We start from the raw sequence: 16201 nt of genomic DNA, 5'->3' as shown, positions 1-16201 counted from the left end.
ACCAGCATATGGAGTTACGGGTTTTTCAGTGCAAGTAATGTTTGCTGCCACGGAACAAACTGCCGTTGTTTCAAACGGGAGTAGTACTGGGCCCTAAGCCAGGGGCAGGAAGGTTCACATCCAGCTAATCCTGGCTGCTAGAAGCTTATTTTTAGTTCAGAATTAGCTGAGGTTCAGCGTGAGCAGCGTGAGGGAGTGGAGAACGGTTCACAGTGCGTCTTTCAAGGAACAGCTTCAAATGATATGGGAAAGAAACAAGTGGTAAGTCTGTGGATCCCTGAGTCTTACCAGTCTTACAGCCTTTTTTGTTTCTCGTATCAACTGAATTTTTGGAGAGTGGGAAATAGTTATTCCTGTATACTCTTCCCATATATTACGTAATACAAAATCTGAAAATAAACTGCCTTCCTTTTTCTAGATGAGAGAAAGTGCAAGAGCTCGGTTTCAGATTGTTAACAGGAGATACCTATTTTTAGATTTTAGTTGTGTTTGACCTGCTGGTAAATACTTTCAAAATTATATGTTTTATCATATTTTAAAGTATTTTTCATAAATAAGCTTATTTCCTTTTGATTGCTTTTACTTAATATTGTTCTGAATTTACAACTTCATTAATAGAAAATACTCATCTCATGCTATATACTGTGCAAGTATATTGAACGCATTAAGTATTGCAGTATTTTGGTATTTAAATAGAATGACTGATGAGCTTTCCAAGGAAAGCAGTACCTTGTATGAAAAGTGAAAATTATTCAAGTGAAGTTGAAATGCAAGCTGCGCCTCGCACACAGCTGTTAGGTACATGTCCCTAATGCAGTGCCCATCAGAACTCTGGCAAAAGCATATTATTCCTGTGTAGTGCTGAGCACTTTATGTAACATCTCCATCAGGACTCTCTCACTATTTAAGAGGCATATGAAGCAAAACATACTTAGCATGTTCTGACCATATGTGGAAATAGCTGTTTTCTGTGAAGTGGTTTAACAGGTGCTCAGAAGAGAGGTGGTTTCAGACTTACCGAAGTTGACTTTTGTCCCTGTCTTGTCTTCCAGTGCCCGCCTCGTGCCCTCCCTCCAGTGCCAAGGTAAGATCGGTTCATTCCAGGGAATTGATCATAGTTCTGTACTGCAGTGTTCTTAAAAGTAATGAATTAAGAGAAGTAAGTTTAATAAACATCTGAGTAGTCGTAACAGCTTTAAAAATATTTGCTTTTCTTGCTAATTTGTTGTCCCAGAACCCCTTACGAGGAATGCAAAGCATTTTGAAGTTTTACAGAGGCCAAGAAACTTTACTGCATTACCTCAGTTTTAATACTCTGAGAGATAAACCCTTTAAAAAGTTTCAGACAAATAGCTACTTTGGTTTATTAACATCTAGTTTAGTTTTATGGATGTCCCTCTTTTCAATCTCTTCTTCCTTCCCTCTTTGTTTTGTTTCCTGTTCTTTAGTGTATTTGATTCACAAATCCTTGAGAACAGGAATTTCTGAAATTAGACGAGATATTCTTGAATAGGGGTATAGGTGTATACCAGTTTGACATAATACAGGGTGAAAGTTGGGCTTTTTTTTCAGTGCCCTAGTGAGCAGGGTGGAATGAAAGGCAATTATATAGTTTTTATGACATGGTACTTCCTAATTCCTTCAAAGTACCTAAAAGCAAATGTGATGTTCATGATTGATGACATAACAATAGTGTGTTTTTAGAAATGTATGCGCTCAGGTGTTTCATAACTTTTGTTGGTTTGTTACATATCAGGCAGTAAGACAAGTTTTAATTAGCCAGGTGATTAAAGCTTTTAATCTGATCCACAGCTAGCCAATCAAGAAACTGTGCATAGTCACTAACAAAGTGTTGAGTCTTGACGATTGCTTCGTACCCTTAACCCTGTTGTACACAACTGCTCATAAAGAGAACTAGGAGCGGGAATAAGGAAATTAATCACAAAAGCAGCAGTGTGAATTTCACTGGTGTGAATTGTAATTGATTCAAAACTAACTTTCTTCTCATCTTTGTTCCTTTTACACTGCTTTTCAACACCTTTTCTCCTTAAATGTGAAGCGGAAACCAAGGTGAGTTATTCTGGCACTGAAGAGAATTATGAACATTGGTAGTTCCTTTTGGTGTCACTTCATCCTCTCTTTAAAGATAGGGCCTTATGTTTTTCCTGATTGCAGGCTGATTATTTAGACTGCATGGATACCTGCGCTGCTATTGCTAGAAATGTCTGGGTTTTTTTCTTTGTTCTCTATACTGTTTGCTATTTCTGTATCGAATCAAGGTAACGGGAATGTTGCCACTGTGCTCTAAACAAGAAATTTATTTTTCAGAGCGTTATTCAGAGTATTTCAGTTTTTCACTTAACACACGTGCATGTGTGTATTTAGCCTCTGTTGCACTTAAGACAGATTTCCTATCCTGTTTTCCTGCCATCTTCTGTACTCCTCCTGCTTGTGTGAATTGGTGAATTGTCTTCTTATCTGTAAAAGGTGGAGGATGTCTTCACTTGTCAAAAGGAATCCCTTTCTTAACTAGCAATAGAGCGGCTGTTAAAAAAAGGAAATTGAGGTTTCTCCATGCTGTGCACCTATACTTCTGTTTTATGTTCTGCAGATGAAATTCCACTCAGTCGTCCCAAAAAAAAGAAGCCCAGAGGAAAGACTCCATTAGGTAGGGTCTTGCCAAGACAGGCAACTGTGTTTGTAATCCTGGGTGAGACCTGTGCTGTAGCCAAGCTCCTAACAGATACGTGGTTTTCAGTCTTGTACTCCATTTTTTTGAATAATGTTCTCAGCTAATGTATTACAATTGATTTTGTATTGAATGACTGCAATGGTTTTCCCAAAGTGGTGTAATTTTAGAACAAGTAACTTGTTCCATCCTCTGCTCTTTCTCCCTAGATCCATTCTCAGTGCTGCTAATACAGCATGTCTTGATACTGAACATTGTTATGTTAAATGTGTTAAGTGCTTGAATTTTAGAATGAACTAAGATAAAACTCATTTAACAAATTGGCTCAATTTCAGCCCTTGGCCAAATAAAGTCACAAGTTAATAATTCCATTACCATCAAAGAGTTAAGAGCCTAAAATATGACTAACACCAGAGCTTTGTGTTTTTACAAGAAGTGGATCTGCAGAACAAACATATTTTAAGCAAGATTACAAGTCTGATCTATTTTGATAAAGCAGAATGTGTTGATAGAATCTGGTGGATTTCTGTATAAACCAGTTGACTTGGGGCTCTATGATGCTTTGATGAGTAAACCTCCTTTATTTGCTTAAAAGAGTGTACAGTTGAGGGCTCACTGAAAGACCTTTAAATGCAACAAGTAGAGCTGTTGCTAGCAGGGTTTCCCAAGGATCAGGTTTTGTTTACTATTGTTTTCAGTGAGCTGAATGATGGTGCAAAGTATACCTTGGCTTTGGCCATTACTTTGCTGGTTAATTTTGCATTTTAGCACAGAAAACCTTTCTAAAAGGTGGGAAAACCTGTGCTTGAAGTGAAAACAAAGATAGATTCAGTTGTTATCATAAGAACTGCAGTACTTGAAAGAGCTATTAAAAGGCAGATGTGATGTAAAATGGAGAAGTAGCTTTGTCTTTCTGCTTCTAGTCATGCAAATTGATGCTACTGCTGCTAGAATATTTGATGAATTCATGTTAACTTCTGGAAATGTAGTTCTTCCAAAGCATAGTAATTCATCTCTCAGACTGGAGTAAATACCTTTCAGTGTTGTTTTATTGTGCTTCTCCTCTATTCTTGTAGTGTTTGTTTAGTATTTAAATTTCCCTTTGATACTATGCTGTTTTGCCTCAGCACATATATGTGTGAATCAGCTTGTAACAAACTGTTAATTTTTCTTGTCCCTTGCATTATAATCTTTGCATGTAGAAAGGAAAAATATATAGTTCTTTCCTGTGGTAGATTCCATTCAGTCAGTCCTCTGTTGTATGCCCAAATGGGAATTGTGCTGCTTCTTGGATACTTAAAGTTCCTCCTGGGCATGCAGCTGTCAGGGTGAAAGGAGGGTTGTTATCACCTTGTATATTCTTACTTTCCACATTTGTTTCCCAACTCGTACATTTTCTAGCCAATACATTTTCATCTCAGCTGTAAGCTGGGCAAATACAGACATTCTGCACAATGTAGCAAATGGCAGCTTTTTCTTGCCTGTTTCTCAGCGGCTCTGAATTAAGATTGCTGGATCTTTTCATCTGGTTTTCAGATGGCATCGTCCAAGCAGCTGTTCGTCGGCAGTCTGAAAGCAGTGAGCCCCTAAGTCCTGAACCTCATGATGTTCCTCCTCAGAGGAAACGCAAGAAGAAGAAAGTACCTACCGGTACGTGAAATAATTGTAGGTTTGGAACGAGCACTGAATAAAACTTGGTAACACCGAAATATGATTGGCCAATTTGTATTTTGGCTTAAAACATTTCAAGTCATGTGCTGTTGTACTTAAAACAGCTAAAAGTAATCTCTGAGTGAATGGTAGCTTAGAGTATCAGCTTCTGATTTCAGATTCCATAGGGTACAAACCCTCATGCAAATAACAGCAATACAGTTTTGGAAGTGATAAAATAGATCCTTTATACCATTCAAAGCTCAGAAGAGCATCACTTTTTTGCCACTGTGTTTATATAATAACTATCTATGTATTGAAGTGAATGTATTTCCATTTTTTTAAAGCTGTGAAAGTTTCATGTGGTTTATTTTAAATCTTCAGATTCTGAGACCTCTTTTACCCAGCAAAATGTTGCATCCTTATTTCAGAATGGAAATGGCATGGATGTCCCTGAAGCTGAAGAAACAGTGATCCGGAAACAGAAAAAAAGAGCGAAGTGAGACAAAACTAGTATAGCGTATAATTCGGAATAACTGTGATAGTGAATGTGGCTGAGTAGCATGTTACATTGTCACATTACAAAGATAAAAATTCTTGAAGCCCACGATACCATTCAGCCTGTGCAATAAATAAATAAACGTGTGCAGTTCTTTCCAGGGTTGAGATCTAGCTTTCTTCACTTGTTTGTTTTATGCATACCTGGATGCATTACAGTTCTGAATACATTTACATGAGCCTAATATTTCAGTCACATGCGTGAGAAAATTAGAATGTGTAACTGCTTTCTTTCATTCTTACTATCTTAATTTTTTGAGAAACTTAACTGCTTTCTCATCCTTTTTATTTGCCTTTTCTTCTCCAAGAACTATGCCTTTAAATCATTTTAGCTGCCTTTCTGCTAAAATCCACTTTCTTGGCCTTGTATTTAGTTTGTACATTTTTTTCTAATTGTTAATCTTGTGATACGTATTTTGTCCCACCTTATTGTTTTGACACAAGAAGGAATTTAAATAGAGAGAAAAACCCCAAGATCAAGGATTAGCTTTATGATTTTAGTTAACTAACTCCATGAGAACTTTAGATCTTAAAATTATAAATGGCGGTAATCTTATACAGGTCAGTAGCCTGATCGGTTCTTATCAGTCAAGTTAGACATGTTAAATGTTCATAGGAGCCTTCAGATTTTACATTTTACTTCCTGTTCTTTCTCTGCCCCATTGTACGTTCTGTGTTGATAGGAAACCTCGGCCAGCCGAAACGCACTGTTCCAATGAGCTGGAAGTGGAGGAGGAAGACATCATTGAAGATGAGCACAGAAAGAGCCCAGATCAGCAGCCTGTGTTTGCTGCTCCCATTGGAATTAGCCAGCCTGTTAGCAAAGTGTTTGTTGAAAAAAATCGTAAGTACTTCTTGTGATTTAAGTAATTTAAGGACATTCTTGCAACTAAAGGAAGCATTATTGTATTTAAAATCCAAATACCGCACTATTGGGAAGAATTAAAGAAAAAGAAGTTTTCCAGCACAAAAATTATTTGGAAATAAATACACGTGATAATTTTTCAACAGCGAACATTAGCGTTGCCGTGCTGGCACGTTTGGTTGAATTTTTTAATTCTGTGGTGTGGATGAAAAATGCTGTTTGATAGTACCCAACTGAGCTTATTTGACCTAATACTGTCACAGTACCTTGAGAAGAAAGTATTATTTACTATATTGCAAAAAATCTTTCAAGTGGAAGTTTTTTGGGTTGGTGTTTGTTTTTTTTTTTTTTGTACTAGGGAACACTGAGTAATTACCCGAAGTGCTTTGCACATTTTTAAATCCATAGCCTGACCCACCAGGGTGCATCACACTGACAGAGGCATCCTGATATGAATATAGGCTGACAAAGGGCAGGAAGTGGGGAGAAAAAATTTCCTGGTGGAACTTTTGACGCCTACAGTTTTTTAACACTAATAAGTATTAATGTAGAAATTATGATGGAAGGTAACAGTACTCTCTAAAACTAATTTCCTCATCCTTTCAGGGCGTTTTCAGGCAGCTGACCGTGCAGAATTGATTAAAACCACTGAAAATATCAATGTACTTATGGACGTGAAGGCTTCATGGACTACCAGAGATGTCGCCCTGTCAGTGCACCGAAGTTTCAGGTGAAAGATAAACATTTTAATGTAAATAAGCAGAAATCAGGGTTGTTTTTTTTCTTCTCCCTGAAAGTTAGCACCTTCTCTCTATCATTGTGATGTATCTTTATTTCTTTTGGATATTCCTAATAAATAGTGGTTCGGGATGCAATAGGTATGAAGCTTCTCCGTCCTCTAGCTTTTGGTATTTGTTGTCAAGAATATCTGTTTCTAGTCTAGACATCGCATGTGAAATACAACTTATAAAAAGAATAACTAAGGAAGTCATATTGCAAAGACTTGACAAAATCTAAATAGCAAGAGATTGATGTGATAACAAAAATACTAGAGACGTACAGAAAAACTGTGTTACAAAACGAGATTCGCCCATGAGCTATAATATGACCAGAATGAAAATACCTGAATTCAGATAATTCTTAAAGAAAAATCCTGGTTGGTGAAAAAGAGGGAGGAGTGAAATTGGACTGGGGCATAAGCTTGCACACAATAGGAAAAAAAATTTTTTTTTTTTTTAGTATGTGGTCGTGTTGTGATACAGAATGGGAAGATGACAGCCATTTTCTTCTCTGCTGTATTTTATCTGGAAGCCTGCGCTTCCTTCTCAGCTTTTTCTTAGCAAGGAAGATAATGAAAAGACTGACTCGAGGACAAGTTTAAGAGCATTGTGTAAGTGTAAGGGGCAGTGGTCTTGGGAAGCTACAGGCAAAATGGGAGACTGCAGCTAGTGAAAGTATTTGATTCTGGTAGCACTAATGAAGTGAAGTAGTGATAGGATCAGGCAAAACATCTCAGTTTGCTTTGTTGAGTGCTCAGGTACTGGTGCAATCTGTCAAGGGAGGAAGCGGAAGTCCCGCTGCTTAGAATTTTTAAAACCAGATCAGAAAAAGCACTCAGAAACAATCTGTGAAAGGCTGGGATCCTGTCATGGCAGCAGGGTTGAACAGATGGATTCATAGGCCTTTTCTGTCTGTAGTTCTTCGCTAATTCAAGATGTTAAACTTGTCTAATGTTCTTTTCTCCATTCAGGGTGATCGGACTCTTTACCCATGGCTTCCTTGCTGGGTATGCTGTATGGAACATCATTGTTATCTACATTTTGGCAGGAAATCAACTTTCCACGGTTTCTAACCTGCTCCAGCAGTATAAGACACTAGCATATCCAGCTCAAAGTTTGTTCTATTTGTTGCTGTCTATCAGTACAGTCTCAGCCTTTGACAGGTAAAATATGTTTGTATTTGAAAGGTGTACATAATTTGTGTGCAATATGTTCTTTTCTCCTTCCTCTGACACATTTTGATCTGCTGTTGATGTTTTAATGAGATATACTTAAGAGAATGATTTTACACATGGCTTTATACAGATAAAGGGTGTACTTGTGCTTTCAGACCTTTGTTACTCATTTCTGTCCATTGCCTGCACCCTTGCTGCAATGTGCTGGTGCTGTTTGTGTGATCATGAGGTGCACCAGATGGGAGAGCTGACCTTTTTTTTTGGCGGGGAGAGGGGTGGAGAACAACTGATGTTTCTATCAGGTTACTTTTCATGTGAATCCATTCCCCAGTCAGGTTTGCAACATGGCTGTGTAAACAGTTTTCCTGTTAGCTGGGGTTTCTGTATTACAGCTTAAGAGTGGGAATGAACAGAAAGAGGAGCAAAAAAGACCATAAATAGAGCTGATTAATAGATGTTTCTTTTAGGAACAGGTAGTTTCCACAGCAGCATGGTAAGCCAGGGGAGAAGTCCTGTTCTATGGAAGAAATTGTGACTTTTTTTTTCATTGAGTGGTGGCAGGGAAAAGGCTCAAGTTATTCTTAATTGCTCCCGTACTAGTGTAAGCAATGTGAGCAGTTACATTAGCATAACTCGGTTGGTGGTGTGGACGCTGAAATGAATGGTAAGGATTAGAGAGGGGAAAGATCTCTTCACATTCTCCCCATTCCAGAAGGGACTGCAGTGTGAAAGCTACAAACCTCATGGAACATCCTCCTTAATTTGAATCTTTCTTGGATTTGGCATAATGAGGATCATTGCCTGTGAGTGGAATATAGTTTTGTATTAAGGCACTGCAACAGAGGCAGAAAAAGGTATCTTGCAAAAAGTAAAAGAACAATAGAATACTGTTAGAGGAACTATATTATTATCTTATTGGGCTGTGTTAATGACTCTTGTTTTTGTAATCAGGATTGATTTGGCGAAAGCATCAGTTGCACTGAGGGGCTTTCTTACCCTAGACCCAGCAGCAGTAGCCTCTTTCTGTAAGTATTCTGAAGCAGATAGGAAGTTGTCCAGAAAAGACAGTAAATGGAGAAATCCTACATACTGTTTTCAGTGATATCTTCTTCCCTGGTTATTTTCTGCTTTAGGATAAGTGACTTGCTAGGTAGTTGAAATAGCATTCAAAGGCTATAAACACTTTGCTACATATTTTTTAAAGCATTTGCAATAATAGCATTAGTGGGTTTATTAGTGAGATAGTTCTTTTCCCACTTCTGAATACAGAACACAGACCTAGCAAAAAACAGATTCACAAGATGCCACCTTTGATGAGCTGATCAGTTGCAAAAGTGCAGAAACCAGATCTTCATGGGTCAGAGGAATGTTGAAGAAGACAGAATGAATTAAAGGAGACTATCATTGGAGGCAGTGGAGTGAAAGGAAAGAAAAAGTAGTGATAATTACCATGTCATGATGAGACAGCATTTTGGGGGTTTATATCTGACACTACTAATTCCATTTTTTCCAGTGTACTTTGCTGCTCTTATCTTATCCTTAAGCCAGCAGATGACATGTGATAGAATTAATCTCTACACACCACGTTCGGAAAATGGCAGCATCTGGTAGGAAACTTAAGAAATCACTTCTGTAAATTATAACATAGCCCACTTAGGAACCTTAGTCAGACTGGTGGATTGAAAAGGTTATATTTAAGAAAGTATTAATGAAGGATTTAATTACTAAACCTGCCTTTGAGCTTGTTGTGAATCTTAGAATTTCACTGAAAAATGAGAACTCAAGGATGGGTTCGGTCACGTTCGGTCATGGTATTACGAAGAACTGGTATGTCTGCCACAGGATGCAAGGGCTTAGCAGACACAGCTGGCATTAAATATGAAGCATTTTTTCATGCTAGGAGATCCCATCCAAAACTGTTATTTTCTGAAATAGATATTTAATGGACTTGAACTCCAGTAGCAAGAGTTTTTAAAATAGGCCAGGAGAGGTAGAACAAAAGCATTTACATGAAAATTTGTTGGTTTGGGCGGTTAGATATGTTTTCTTTTTTGGGGGGGCTTCTGTAAATGTTTGTTGAGTTGTTTATTAAAAAGCCTAGATTCTAGTAACAAAACCGCAACCTGCTGCTGTTATGACAGTAAGAAAGGTGTCAGAAAACTTAAATCATAACCTTCTTAAAGCCCTATCTGATCCACCCCACAGCATCTGTACACAAGTCCTTGCACTGGCTTCCAGACAGGCTTTACTGACTTGCTGTTCACTTGCCTTGCTGCCTTGTGAGGAAGTGCTTAAAAATAAGATTGACTGATGACATTGTGCGGTGTCCTTCACCACAGTAAAATTTGACCATGCATTTTGATTTTTATTTTCTGTCTCTTGGCCAAGAAAAGGAATTTGCTGTTGAAATCTACAAGTGGACATTCGCTATGAGATAATGGAGTTTCTTAGCTGAGTCGCTGTCTTTGGTAGTCACTCTCTTTACCAGGCCTTGGCAATGCAAGACCATCAGGATGGTACAAGTAGTTCTGTTTTCACATCTGGTTTAGCAAGCTTGTTTTTATGATACTCCGTTGAAATTATTATTGTGACCTGTATGTACTAGTGAACCCCTGACTAATTGGTTGATGTGCTTTTCCCAGGACGGCAGGTACAGAGGAAGAAATTGTTCAGCCGTGGATTGTGGTGAATCTGGTAGTATCTATTCTAGTTGGGGCAAGTTGGATCTTCTTGTCTTACCGACCAGAACTAGACCACAGTGAAGGTAGGAAACATTAATAGCCAAAATGTTGTTTGTTCAGGCTTTTATCTGCTGTGCTCTGCATTCGGTATTCAAGACTAGTCCTGAGAAGTTTTGTGGCTGAGGAGGAACAAGCATCTCCTAGCAACTTTCCAAAGCAAGTGCTCTTAGGATGCTGGTATCTGTGTTCAATCTTGTAAAGAAAAACCAGTAATTTAAAAATGAAAGAAAAGCCTTGTTTGTCCCAGCTGAAGCAACGTGAATTTTGAAACATGAGAGCGCATGTGTCTTGTCTTCATTGAAGGGAAAAATAATTTTTACTTTAACAGCATTTTGAATGTTTGAAATGTATTTATTCTGTTTGTGTTTTAGAAAATTCCATAATGTTATTAATGTTCCTTTTGCAAATGCTGAATGTGTTTCGAGTTCAGTATTATTTTCAATAGAACGCTGCAATAGTTTTGGGAACTCCTGCGCTTTGAAAAGTCAGATTTCAGAACAGGACTTCAAATGAGGACTGCTTGTGTTGGTCCAGACTGGAGGAGGGGGCACGCAAGTCATCCCCTTTTCTTAGAAGAAGCTTTGCTAGAGACTAGGCCTTCTTCCTTTTCTTGTTCCAACTGGGATCCAAAAGGTGTATCATAACTCAGCTTTCCTATCAAGTGCATGCAGCCTGCGACTTGAAGCTATGCTGTACATAAAAATCGTAAGTTTCAACTTACAAGTCAACAGGTACCCAAAGAGCATCATGAGTTGAAGCACAGATTTGGGAGGCTGAAGAAGATTCAACATGCTTCTTCAGATTACTTTAGAATTTTAATGTACAGATTTCTATATTTCAGCTGGCCCCAGTTACTCTGCTTATTTCTAGTAATTCAGTGAGTTAAAAAAAACCCTAGGTGGCAGCTTTTACAATCTTTGAAAGTAAAATTTATAATAGATGTTTAAATTGCAATTAAAAGCCATTTTTTAAATAATAAAGACTTATTCAAGGAAGCCAGTGGCAGGATTTAACTCAGGTTTTTATGAGCTTTTTTGATATTTACATGTGCCTACTAAGATTAGAAAACCTGCTTCAGAAATTTTAAGAGAGAAATTTTGTTAGGACTTATCCCAAATTGTAGAAAAAGTTTAGTCTGCTAAGGATGAGGTAGCAAAAACATGAGAATCTGAAACTTGAGTGGATAAACCACATTGTTGCATGTACAGATTGTGTAACTTTACCATGTTGACAAGTTGTTGGCAAACAGCCTGGTCTATATGCTGAATGTGCTGTTAGCAAGATCAAAAGTACACCTATGCTGAGGGTGCAGTATAGATATATAAGGGAACCCAGATACAAGAAGCAGCACAGAGCTCCACAAGCGCTACCTCATCAGCTGCTCAGCATGCCTAGCCAAATTTCTCTGCAAGGAGCTCTTCACTGCTGACCTTAGGCTGTCTCCCGTGCCTGAGCTGCCATGGTGACAGCTAGCTGTGAGCAGTATCATTCATGATTCTTTCTATCCCAGGTTCTAGTGTTGCTAACTTACGCTGTGATACATTTAGCGGATATATCCATAAATGAACGGGTCTCTCAACAGAAATCTTCCTTCTTAAGTCTGACACTCAAAACTTCAACAATCCCTCATTCTACTTTCAGATCTCTACTATGTCAGCGTCCAGGTTGAATGCAGGATGATATTGCATATGATCAGCTGCTAACAACATTGCTAATTGTATTAATTTTGGGGGACAACAATAGTTTTCTCAAAACAGTGATGGCCCTTGACATTGCTAATTTGTTGATACTATGATTGGGAAGAAAAGCAGGAGGCTTGGGGAAATGCCAGAGCACTTTTCAGGAATTATGAAATCATACTCAGGTGAAACTTTTAAAAAGAAAAGATAATTCTTTTCTTTCTTTTTCAGAACTGATGTTTCATGCTGAAATCGAGGAATTTCCCCAGGGAGATATCATACCCAGAGTCCAGCCATAGTGTGGAACAAGCATCTGCAAATATTGTATCTGTGACTGATGGCTCAACATATTGTGTATTATAGCCATGTATTATAACTTTCTTAAAGAAAAAAATGTATTTTTTTATATTGTATATATTTGATTTTGATCTTTTTATGTATGCTACAATTTCCAAATGTGATTGAAAACTTTTATACCTTTGCTTTTTATTTCACAAAGTAGATTAGTGCATAAAGTCAAGGTGGTTTTGTAAACATTGCTACCTGTATAGCCAAAGAAACTAGATGGATGCAGAAGATCAGGTATTCAGTGCTTTTTTGACTGCTGTACAACAACCTGCTTTTGTTATTGATGCTGACAGAAGTTGGCTTACCTGCTTTGGCTAAATACTCTCTAGAGATTAAAACTAATCTTATGAGGAAAGTAGGGATTTTGTTTGATAATTCCTTAAAAGAGGACGCTTTATTTTTCTTCACCTTCATTTAGTTCTTTTGACAAAGATCTTGATGATAACAAGTTCTTTCAAGTTGATGTAGACACAAGAAACAGAAGTTTTAATGTTGCAACAGTTTGGTCTAAATACATCTTTTAATCAAGCAGGGTGGTTTTGGGTTGCCAACAGGACATATGTATATCCTGTAATTTCTTGACAGTCAGGACGCATAACTATTACAAAGCTATTCACAGGAATAGTGTTCTGATTTCTTCTTATCTTGTATGGCAAGAGCAATAGTGTTACTCACTGCTCTTTCTAAAGAAACTTGGATTTCACAGATGGTAAAAATGTTTCTATTTCTACCTATTTTGATGAAGAATGATTTCCCCCAAAAGGATGTTTGTTGTTTTGTGTTAGGATGGTATAGGAAACTTCTTCCTAACATTACAAGAAAATGCTTACTAAAGCAAAACAAAAACTCTATAGCAATCCACCTTCTATGTGGTGATGTGTAGTAATAGTGGCAGTTGGTGGTTTTTGATGATGAAAGCCAACATTCTTTTTCTTTTATATTAAAGTGGCAAAATGAAAGCATTGCAGATGTGAATAAATACAGATTTCTTGCAGGATGAAACAGTCTCCTTAGCAGACATATGCAAGAGCTAGTTTGAAATCCATTTATCAAGAAAGTATCACCTAGAGCCCCAAAACTATTTGTGTATGTTATTCAATATGTATTGATTTTGCATTGTTTTATTTAATGTGTATCTAAGTGTGGTTGTAAAGGTAGTACAGTTGTCAAAGTTCCCTGGAGAATTACTGTACTTTCTAGCAGTGAATGTAAGACTTGGAGGGGGATGTTAAAGAGCCAGTAACTTCCTATGCTGTTACCTGAGTTGCTTTAAAACAAGGATGGGAACATGAATAACTAGGGCCGCTGCTGCCCTGTTGAGGACTTGAGTTCAGTTGTGCTCATCCAGCAAATTTAAGTAAGTCAAAAATTCAGTGTTCATGACGTTTTTTAAATGCTGTGGTAATCTTAGGGAAAAAGAAAAAAAAAGAGTTCTACCAGAATTAAAAGACTTTCCACAGCTGTTGGCTGTGTTCTGGGGCATTCACTTCATTGTGGGAAGGAGCAGTTAACCTTTTTTGTAAGTTGTTATGGTTCTTGTGTATGTTTTTTTGCAAAACTGTAGAGCTAAATTATGGCTGGCACTCCATTGTACATTAAAATGGAGAGATTCAGGGTGCCGCTCCCCTTCAGCGTTAGACTGGAGGTTCTTGTCATGATTTGGCTGTAGGAGATGCGGGATGAGGCACTACGTAGTATTCCCATGCAAGTTGCCACCACACTTTCTCCAGATGTGTGTTTGATTTATAGAATTGTCGAGCTCCGGAAGATGAGATTAATAATGGCTTCTCTTTGCTGTTTGAAATTTCTGTTATCTTGGCGTGGTAAGAAGTATAATTTTGCTCATCAAGTATGGAGCTCAGGCACAACGGTGCTAAGGCATCAAATCAGTACAGGAAAAACTTGAATAACATCATTGCTTGATTGCTGATACTATTACTAGGAATTGGCCTTCCAAGTATCCCTTGGACAATGTGATGCTAGCCAAGAGCCAGATTCGTTCTCGTTGTGAAATACAGTAGTTTGTTTACATGGTTGAGCAGGGATTAAGTTAATGAACTTAATGGGACCAATATTTCAAACCAGGCTTGCGTTTCCAGTTTATATTTTTGGGAGGGTCTAAGTACATGCATACTTGAACTAATGAGGTTTGAGGTTTGCCATTTAAAACCACACTTAATAAACAGTTTGATGGCTAATTATCTATTTTACAAAGTACTTTTCATTCCATTAAGCCTCACAATGGAATACGAGTTGAACTGAGCTTTTTTGTTCGGTTATTTGGGAAGTTTTAGAACGAGTTTACAAAATAGATGTTTAATTACAGAACATGCAATATCTGTAGAAGCCTTAACTGAATGCCTTTGTGCATTTCCATGCTATTGTTTTTAATGCAGTATTTTTGTTAATGAAAAAATTACAAAGATGTTAGTGCCAATTTCTTGGTTTTACATATATGAAAATTAAACATCTGCTCTAAACTAGTTAGAAATGATTGTACTACTTTGTCCTGTTTCCAAATTATTATTCTGTTTATTATGTATAATACACAAGCTCTGAACGGTGACTATGGGAAAACATTTTTCCTTTATTTGTGGTAGTGTTGTAAATAATGGCTTTGCTTTCATCAGATTCTTTGCTGTACTGGTATTTTGCGCAATTAGAAATGGTACTGTAAACTCCTGAAACCTAGCAAGTAAAGTGTATTTAATCAGTTAATGGGGTTTGTTTAGCCTAAAAAAGAATAATATTAAGTGGGGAATCTGATTCCTGCCTTTTAACCACTTAATGGGTGGTTACAAAGAGGAGTGTCAGACTCTTTTCAGGCTGCACAGTGAAAGGGGGAGCAGAAACAGTTGCAGGCAGCATCAGGAAAATTCCTGTTAGCTGCCACAGGAGTTTGACAGAATTTGGGATATGGAGGCCCAGAGGGGGTGTGGGAGCTCCATCTCTGTAGCTGCTCCGGCCTTGGGTGGACAGAGTCTTGTGCAGCATGAGCAAGATTTGGACCAGATGGGCCTCCAGAGTCCTTTCTAAGCTAAATTGTTCTTATTTTGCTTCTTAAAAGGCAGTCATTTAAAATTTGGTTAAATTCCAGTTGTTTCTTCTTTTAAATGTTACTCTTTCAGCTCGGCTTTCTCAATGTGAAGCCAGGTGGCATTAATTTGAAAAGTAAGTGTCTTTTGGAGTTATTTTGGTTATTGCTGAGGTAAACTTCAGGAGATTTATGGTCAGGTCAGAATTATTCACTTGAGTATTTGCAGCAGAATTAATTTAAATGACTGAAGGCTTTAGGAGAATAGAGTGAATGATCAGGTACGTATTTATTGCTAAGCCTTACCTTTCTCTTCCTTTTTCCTCCTAGTGGTGTGGAAGATACTGTTGTATTTCTCAGTGCAGCTGTGCTTGAAATTAGTCTTTAAGTCCACAGACACTTAGAGAAAGTCTCCTTTTTCCCCCGGGTGTTACTAATGTTGTGCCCCCCGCCCCGGGGGCTGCTCGCTCTCTTCACAGAGGGCAGGGAAGAGAGCTGCCAGCTGGGCCAGGCGCGTTGCCCTGCCGCACGAAACCTGCCGGCTGCTGCTTCTCGGACAGGGGCTTTTGGGGATGTTTTTTCCCTGATCCCCCCTGTCGGGGACAAGTTGTGTGTCGTGGTCCTCTTCGCGGTCCACTTACTTACCGATCAAGCCTGACCATTTCGTATCCCCCGCTCCACCT

The 16201-nt window shown here is 38.1% G+C and overlaps 1 protein-coding gene across 1 annotated transcript; it reads left to right on the top strand.

Annotated features, from left to right (window-relative positions):
- Positions 1–243: 243 nt before the first annotated feature.
- TMEM237 (transmembrane protein 237) lies at positions 244–12518 on the top strand. The gene is made up of 12 exons (XM_009585963.1): positions 244–261; positions 1053–1081; positions 2604–2668; positions 4226–4339; positions 4724–4838; positions 5581–5741; positions 6369–6492; positions 7513–7704; positions 8668–8741; positions 9230–9323; positions 10359–10480; positions 12368–12518. The coding sequence occupies exons 1-12, from the start codon at positions 244–246 to the stop codon at positions 12433–12435; spliced, it is 1176 nt and encodes a 391-aa protein (XP_009584258.1). The 3' UTR covers positions 12436–12518.
- Positions 12519–16201: the final 3683 nt, after the last annotated feature.

Source organism: Fulmarus glacialis, unplaced genomic scaffold (assembly GCF_000690835.1).
Source record: "Fulmarus glacialis isolate BGI_N327 unplaced genomic scaffold, ASM69083v1 scaffold12639, whole genome shotgun sequence".
NCBI lineage: Eukaryota > Metazoa > Chordata > Aves > Procellariiformes > Procellariidae > Fulmarus > Fulmarus glacialis.
Note: the sequence above shows the minus strand (reverse complement) of the source record. Positions and strands in the feature narration are given on the sequence as shown.